At 46.6% G+C, this 8631-nt stretch overlaps 3 protein-coding genes across 3 annotated transcripts; all 3 read right to left on the reverse strand.

Annotated features, from left to right (window-relative positions):
* Window positions 1–2427: 2427 nt before the first annotated feature.
* Window positions 2428–4235, reverse strand: F4813DRAFT_206662 (kinase-like protein). Its single transcript, XM_049239607.1, has 2 exons — window positions 3559–4235; window positions 2428–3500 (listed from the first exon to the last, which is right to left on the reverse strand). Exons 1-2 carry the CDS (start codon window positions 4058–4060, stop codon window positions 2521–2523), a joined length of 1482 nt encoding a protein of 493 aa, XP_049096582.1. The 5' UTR covers window positions 4061–4235; the 3' UTR covers window positions 2428–2520.
* A 766-nt stretch (window positions 4236–5001) lies between these two features.
* F4813DRAFT_370567 (uncharacterized protein) lies at window positions 5002–6695 on the reverse strand. Its single transcript, XM_049244540.1, has 2 exons — window positions 5523–6695; window positions 5002–5411 (listed from the first exon to the last, which is right to left on the reverse strand). Exons 1-2 carry the CDS (start codon window positions 6366–6368, stop codon window positions 5349–5351), a joined length of 909 nt encoding a protein of 302 aa, XP_049096583.1. The 5' UTR covers window positions 6369–6695; the 3' UTR covers window positions 5002–5348.
* F4813DRAFT_370571 (calponin homology domain-containing protein) lies at window positions 6685–8441 on the reverse strand. Its single transcript, XM_049244541.1, has 4 exons — window positions 8199–8441; window positions 8044–8115; window positions 7772–7884; window positions 6685–7666 (listed from the first exon to the last, which is right to left on the reverse strand). Exons 1-4 carry the CDS (start codon window positions 8210–8212, stop codon window positions 7128–7130), a joined length of 738 nt encoding a protein of 245 aa, XP_049096584.1. The 5' UTR covers window positions 8213–8441; the 3' UTR covers window positions 6685–7127.
* Between the last annotated feature and the right edge of the window lie 190 nt (window positions 8442–8631).

Here is an 8631-nt window from a genome sequence, read left to right on the forward strand (position 1 = left end):
ACACGTCTTTTTTTCTTTTCCATCTTTGCTCACGAGTCGGAAACATCGAGGTACAACGTGGTAGACATGCAGGGACTTGGAATAGAATAGGTATGGACGAGGTAATTCGTAAGGTCACATCCGTCCATATTGAATTGTACTGTACAACGCGCGGCTTTAAGAGATACAGGCATTGCGAAAGCCGAACCCTAACAATTGCAGTAGAAGTCGAAAGTTAAGAATCACACACGAAGTAGGTATTCAGGAGTCTTAGGAGACTGCATGTTGCGTTACATACGACTTACATACCTTACGTACCTATATAGAATACATTTAGATTGTCAACACCTTTTTTTTTTAGTGCGCTTCTTGTATTACTGGTATGACAGACCAGAGGTTGTATGCATTTGTTTTGCTTTCGTAATGAAATAAGACGGTCAACGAATTGGTATGTATTAAACTCGCCGAATCTGGCCACGACTAATTGTCTGCAAGGACGGGACAAGACGCACGAATGGGTATCGATTTTAACTACCATCCTCCCCATATTCTTTCTCCTAGCAACAACTAGGTCCAATCATACATAGTAGAGCAGCTCGATATTCGTTTCCCCCTCTTTAGAAATATAATGTCTATGTACAGTACGGAGACATTCCGAACGAGCTGATTCCCGGAGTTTGCCAGAGCAAACTCGGGATCGTCTACTGGTTGGGCTTCTGCTACTACATTATATGTAGTTAGCCCTGCTGAGGCCCGTTCTTTTTTCTTTTCCCCACATCCTACCCCGTCAATCCTTGCTGTCACGAAGACACGAACTTACGGCGTGGTACTTTTCTCATTCTCGGCTTAAGCAAACAGCGGGATATCGTCGTACGTGGTGCTGTGCCTCGAATAAGCAGCAGCGCATAGCATTCAGCTACTATTTGCAGATATATCCACATACCAGGATTAGTAGTCAATCCCGTCTACTGGGAGAGCCAGGGGCTCCGCACAAGATTCTGTACGGATACCACTATGTAGACAGTGTTCAAGAAAGTAAAGAGCATATATTAATAGCAGGCTCGTAGCCAATTAAATCAAGTGCAAATGTGAACACGATCGACATTTCTATTTCTATAAAAATTAATGTTAACTGTATGTGTGTAGGTGAACAACCTATGTACATAGTAGTTATGTGTTCGGTTAGTACCTTACGGAAATATGTACAGTAGGCAGTCTGGGGATCACGTTTCTTATTCCCTTATGACCCAGACCTCAGTTGTTTCTGGCGCTCTAGGGTTTGGCGAATCAACAACTAACATCGAGAATACGCTCAAGCTCAACGATGTATCAAAGCCAGGATAGCACTAAATTGAACTCATGCCCAGGCTCTAGGGTATAAATGGGCATGGGAAAGATCTGGGGTGATGGGGAACGGGGAGCATCGTTTGAAAGGAACAAAGAGCGGGGATGTTAATACTACATACATGCTTTTATATTATCCCCCATTTCCAATGTCTTTACTCTAGGTTATACATTAGAATCAATTGAGGTATATTAGCCAGAGCGAATTGAGAGAATAAGAGTACCTACTTACTATATTATTGAATCTCTACTAATTCTAAACTAATTGATGAATTGCTATTAGGTTCTTCCCGAAGGAGCCAATCGTCAGCATGTTAGTCGTCAGCATCACTTTCAAGAGGGTAAAATTTCAAAGGTCACGCGGCCAGAAAAGGAGTACAATAATAAAAAGAGAGAACGGAAAAGAAAATAAGGAATGGATGAATGGACCCTCGGGATCCCAGTCGTCTAAAAGGGGAATCTTCCATTCTCGCTTCCATCGACCTTCTTCCAACCGAATCCATGACTCTCCGGTTATTGGCACAATGTGACAGACTCACAGATTAGAAAGGTCACCTCGCAGCCTGCCACCACTACTTTTAGCTGCGGTTGGACACATATAGGTAGGTACATCGCAGTGCATATACGGGCTGGAAAATGAGATGGTCTCTAGCTAGATATAATCGTGCTTATTATATGTTTCTGCTCCGTATTCGTACTGCTGGTCTAGCGTAGCATTCGTTCTGAATGGTACCATGGAACGCAACTGTTTGTCCTCATCTTCACTGGTCCAACGAGCTTAACAGAGAGAATATACCCCTATACCTATACACTAGCTGCATTCATCCAGACCACTGGGACTGCGTAACTTAACAGGAGGAGTACTAATGAAAACGACTTTCCCGAATTGTGGATTAGCTAATGAGCGAAATTTTGCTCCTTGTTGTTGAATTGTCAGTTCTGGGGTAGCCATCTTGCCAAGCCTCGATATCAAGATCCCCATGGGGAGGATCTTTTACTGTGTACATACGCAATCGCGAATCACGAATGAACACACATATTTTTAAACCGGACCTAAAATGGAATAAATGGGTTATAAGAAGTTTTATAACTATAGAGATATTTAACATGTTAGTTGGAATACTATAAACATCGACTGAGTAAAAAGCGCGCTTAAAAAGCAGCCGAAGCAGTTTAATGGTAGAGTTTAAATTTATTTTATTCTATTAGAATCTCTTCACATATATTACCGAGTTGTTTTGGATCGGTCTCTATTTCAGATGCCGCAGTAAAATGAAACCAAGGGTGCGTAGCCAACTCTTCCGCTTTGAGTCGCGTCACCGGATCATACGTAAAGACTTTTGATAAGAGGTCGACTAGCAACGACGCCTCAGGTTCTGATATCCTTGGGAATGCTTCGAGTATACCATCCAACTCATCCGAGTACGCTATAAAGTAGGTCCCGGCAACACACACCGCCGTTGGTTTCCATACGATCGAGCTTAACGCGGGTGAGTAGGGTTCCCTAAGCGCAGCATCATCGTCGAACATGGCAGCCCCCGGCTTCTGATCCGTGGGGTTAACCGCCTCCCCTAGGCGGTTTATGAACAGGCTAGGTGGCTCATCAATAATACCTCGTGCCCGGTCCTTCAACGGCTGTGTTTCTTCAAAATTCCAGAATAGCTCGCCCTCCCCGTCTACAACGGCAACCCCCTCCTCGTCAAACTTCGTCTGCCTCCACTCTTCGGGAAGCTCGCCTAGGGTTTTAACAATCTGCCTAAGCGCGTCGGCCGGGGTATCAGTGTCATAGTCAAAGAAGAGGTCGTCGCCCGACCGGATCCGAAAGATGGCGCATCCCAGGGCCCAGATGTCCGATGCCGGGCTTGCGGGTCGTCCGACCGCGACTTCCGGTGCCAGGTACTTCGCCGGTATCCCAGGCCGTTCTAGTGGCGGGTCTGTAATTATGAATGATTGGTCGAAATCGATGATGCATATCTCGCTGCTGAGCACGTTGGTGGCAGAAGAGCAGAAGTCTAAGGGGACCACCATGTATTCGGGCCCGTGAGGCCCTGGGGGATCCTCGGAGTAGGTTCGGAGGGGCGCGGTTTGAGGACTTCCGAAAAGTTCAAACAGGTGACCCTCCTCGTACGAGTCAAACTCGTTAATGAGGCGTAACGCTATGTTGCTCGCAGTGAAGTCTTACTAGGTTATCACCTGAATTTTCGTGTGTCCAACCGGGGTAAGTGATTGACCTACCTCCGTGGCAAAGCCCGTTTGAGTGCAACTGTACAAGAGCCCGAGCTGCCCGGAGAGACACCTCTCTGGCAAACATTGGTTTTACTCTCGAGTAGATGCCCTTAGAAAGCCTAGACAAATCCGGGCCCAGAACCGGAAATACGAGACAAAGATGTCGGCCATTTGGACCGTCGATCCAGAATTGCCGGTCAACCGTGATAAAAAGACGGGACCCGGCGATGCTGGGGTGGCTTGCGATTACAGAACGGTCTTCGTACGTAGACGAATCTCTAGCGGCAACGATCTTCAAGGCGACCCATCGATTCGTGAGGGTTTCTCGAGCAAGCCAGACGGTGGAGAAACCGCCAAACCCGAGCTTGTGGACGACTCGGTAGCGTTCATCATACACATCACCGAGGTGCACCGAATGGAAGCCTCCCGGCTCATAATTCTCGAGGTCTTCGCATTCCCCCAGCTCGAACGGTAGGTATTTCCACGAATTGTAGTCGGAATCCGAGTCCATGGCCGCGTGGGCTGCACTAACAACAGGACGTTGCGCGAACAAACGACACTGAGTTATATACGAATTCGGGAGTGCGGGTCTGAGTTTGAGTTGGATCTGCGACCTAGGTATCTTACTGGGGAAGTTTGCGGGAGCGGTGTGTCACGACCGGATCAGGAAACCGATAGTTTACGTCCCGCCAATGAGAACAATTCTTAGATGATGTGGATATCCCTTATAGTTTTCCTAATGAGGCTGGCAGGCAGAGCAAACTTTTGCGAGGCACGTTCGTTTGCGAAGGTGTCTACTATAAACTAAGGGATAACTGACTGTAATATACGAAACTCACACCATGGCATAGGGCGTCTGAGGCTAGATAGTGGCAATGGAGATCCCAGTCTGATTCCTCATGTCTCTGACGACAGGGTTTACAAAGAAGTTAGCTATTATCATATCAGGCTTGAAATATTGGTAAACATCCTGCAGGCGGGAATACTTCAGGCTGTAGGAAATATCTATATTATGCTTTAGAGGGTGCAATCCTGATAATCCATCCAGATGTCTCACAACTCCGCATATGAAGGCAAATGCATCGCTTGGGTCTCGGGATATATATGACTCCATTGTATAGATATCCAGCAGGAAGCTGTCTAAGGAGTCTTCAACCCCTTCGTCTTACCCCCGATGAGTTGCCATTATCATGCAACGGCCACGCACTGGTAGGATGTGACCTAATCTAAGACGCGCTGGATTCTACATTGGCGACACGTAGTTTCTGATAAAGACCATTATCAATATCGTCTCGTAGGGGATTTTCGGAGTAGAAACAACCCTTTTCATTGGTGGGTTGGGTATGGGCTATAGCCCCTGAGCTGGCATTAAAGGTAGCAACCTATTGTCGCATGTGCGCGTAAAAGCCTTTCGGTCTGGTAGAAACAGTCACAATTATTTAGTACACATGGTTTAATAATTTTGCCAGTTTATCGGCGAATATTTCTCCTGGTCCTTTTTATATACATGATCTTACATGCGTTAGCAGTATCTTGTATGCTAACTGATTTAGTCCGTTCGACTAAGAAATGCAAAGTTTCTGGCTACTCGGAGATACGTAGTAAAATTTCGTCTTGATAAATCCTCCCTCTCATTGTATCTCGGGTTCAGGCTTCGATGGTTGGCTAGTAAGCAAGATACGGATAGCATAATCGAAGCGGGCATTGTTTGGTGATAGTGCAAGTAGGCTACCGCATTGGTTTGTCCCCTCGCTCTTCTTGCTTCCTAGTCATTATAAGACCATCTTCTTATAAGGATCCTATTTGATCCGCTTGTCCTGCCACTCACGAATTGCAGCTTTCGAGACATTCTTCGAATTAACCTAAATATTATATCTGCGTTAGTTTTTATCTTATTGTTTATTATCAGCTAGGTTTATTGGAAATGCCCGAGCAAAGGGAAATCGAAGTCTGGTAGATAAAAGTAAACATACCCAGGATCCTGGCCAGCCGATTCCAGTGCGAGAGTCATGGCTCTCCCAGTCGACGAAGTAGATGAGATGGCCGCTTCGGTCGTGAGCCTCAGCGATGATGGACTGTACGCGATACCAGCCCTTGCGGGATGTAGGGATGCCGTTGATATCAGTCTTGTCCACCACTTCTGGATGTTCACTTTGCTCATCTCCGTTATCAGTCCCGGTGTGTCCTGGACCGTCGCTTTCCTTGGTATCTAAACACTCGAGCTTTCTTCCTAGCCGCCCTAGGTGCTGTTCCTGCAATATCGTGGACTTCCTGTTACTCTGCAATGGAGAGAGGAAAGTGGGAGTGGGAGTTGAAGTCGAATCAGGCGATGATCTGGCAGTAGAATTCAGCGGTGATATCGAGGAATGTGACACAGGCGTTTCCGGCGTGTTTTCTAGCGAATATAGTGACGATGGAGCAGAGCTTTTGAACTTAGGAGTTATTAGCGGTGGTGGCGATAGGGTTGGCGGGGGAGTGGTTGTTATCGTGGCGACGGTACTGATAGCGGCCACATCACGCAAGCTTTCTTTAAGTGCTCGACGCAAAGAGCTTCGCTGCGTAGCGGTGCTAACGCGCGATGTTGAGGTAGATGGTGCTGATGACGGCGAAGGGAGAAATAGTGCCCGAGAACTAGGGGGAGGAGTAGTGACAGTTGCTACGGCTGATAAGTCAAGCAGACTTTCTCGAACGGCTCTACGCAAAGAACTTCGCTGCGAATGGGTATTCTTTTGCAAAGCATGTTTGGCCACAGGCGCAAGTGCTACAGGCTTGCGAGCTTCGGCGTCATTCGTGCATTTGGGGTAACTTGTCGGCGCCATCGTAGCGACGGTGCTAATGGTGATGTCACACGTTGCGATCCATCGAGCAGTTGAAAAGGATGATGCTTAAAAACTTATAGCCAAGGTTTTTTTTTTTCCGTAATTGTGGAAGAACAGATCCCTACCTATGTATGTAGTAGAAATATATCGTAATAATGTTATAGAAAGTTGTTAACAGGAAGAACAACCTTAGGCAGAACTCTCCAATCACAAGAAATTCACAGTAATCGCGTTTCTCAGGGAAGTCGCAAAAATTTCTGACAGGTACCTATTACGAGGTTGGCCGAGATATGCAGCTAGGCAACCTTATTATAGGGGGGGAGTGGTCGCAACTTAGAATAAAGTATAACTATAGGAATACTACTAGATTAGGTAGGTACGAAATGAAGTATGTAATTAGGTGAACAAATACGTGAACAATACCTTCCATAAGAAAAAAAAGTCTGTTAATATCTATCGTCAAATCTCTAGGCATCACACCCTTGAGTCAAGAGGGTATATTAGTCTAGAGTGGACAATGTCTTCTAGTACTGTCAGGAATCCGGAATCCCATTCCTGTGATGTGATGATGCAAACTGAATAAGAGACCCGAGGGCTTCTCAATGACACCATTCTAGATGCATCTCTTCTTCAGCACCCGCATCGTCTTGTCCATTTTGGCTCACCATACCAGCCACTCCAATATTAATTCATGGCCATCTACCGACCTCCTAGCCGATGGCTATTTATCGCTTTGTTGTTTTGTCACTCTTGCAGGTTTTAGAACGTTTCCTGGTCGTCCAGTGCCTCTCCTTCGGCGGGGATCTCGAAGCCTTCCTCAGTCGAGTATAGTATCGTCTGGATCTGTTTGATGAGTCCATCTTCCTGCTTCTCGATCTCGGGGTCTTCGTCGACAGCCTGTTGAATCAAGAGCTCTATATCTCGTAATTTGCTGAAATAGAAGTCTCGCTCGCGCTCGAGGCCGACAACCGTCTCCTTCAATGTCGCGTTCTCTTGGATCAGGGCAGCTGAAGCGGCACCACCGCCACCAGCCTTGGGTACGCGGGGTCCGGTTGTGGGAGTTGTACCACCTCTTCGTGCCGCAGCTGATCCGGCGCCCCCAGTGGCTCGCGCAGCAGCGCCACCGGCAGGAAGGGGAGCACCCTTTCTTCGTCCGACAGCATCATAGTCTCCGCCGGGATAATACTGGTCCCAGAATCGCTTGGTCCATTGTAAGAACTCAAGGTTATCTTGCATCTTGCATTTGGAGAGGGCTTCGACAGGGATGGGCTTGTCGACATTGTGCTTGGCGAATGTGTCTAGAAACAAGGCAAATTAGTACATGAATGGCTCCGTGATAATAGCAGTCTTTAGATACGATGCTGGCCGAAAAATAGCCGAGGTAGAAGAAGGGGAAAACTAACTTTGCAAGACCTTGAAGTTCTGGATGTAGGCGTATTCGGTGTTGACATTAAATTTGACACGCGACATGGGTACATCGAGGAAGATGCTGTCGAAGACCTGGCAGAGAGCGGCACTGTAAAAGTCAAGGGATATAAGGTTAGCTCAAATCTTGCGTTGGTAACATCCAACACCACTCATAGCAAGGTTATGACCGATTGTTTTCCTCTCCTATATAGCTTGGGCATTGTTTGGCGGGGGAGGGGTAAATATTAAAGCGCAAGGATATTCTTACCCAGTACCACATTGTTCAACTTTGGTGATGTTCAGCTGAAGAAGGCTGTTCAGCCATGCTACCAGCTCTTGTCTATATAGGAGTGATGGAGTGTCAGTTGGTAGCTATTATTTTAGGACTTGAGGGCGCCTAATATATGTGAGGTCATCACTCACCGAGATTCACCCATGTCTACTCAGGTATAGGGGTTAATTAGTACGAAAGACACGAAAAAACGTCTCGGAAAGAGAAATATAAATGATGCAAGAGGACTTTTGGGACGAAGGAACGGTAGAAGTTGAGTATTGGGTTGCGGAAACAGCGGGATAGAATGGGACGTTTGACTTGTGGATTTTTATTTTGGTCAAGGAAGAAAATGGAAATTGATGTCGCTGGCGCGGCGATGGCTCAGCGTGCTGTCAATCAAAAATCGCAAATCCGCGTCACCCAATCAACCGAATTACTTAAGCTGCGAAGGTGGGGGTAGCTATTGCCGAAGATCAACCTCAGCTGTGATTGCCTGAATGCCGAGGAAAATGCACGAGATAGTTTGCTTCACGTGACGAGGTAAATGCAGGGTAGGTACATGTTAGATACTTCTTCCTTAGG

Source organism: Daldinia decipiens (genome assembly GCF_022478715.1).
Source record: "Daldinia decipiens strain CBS 113046 unplaced genomic scaffold F4813scaffold_36, whole genome shotgun sequence".
Taxonomy (NCBI): domain Eukaryota; kingdom Fungi; phylum Ascomycota; class Sordariomycetes; order Xylariales; family Hypoxylaceae; genus Daldinia; species Daldinia decipiens.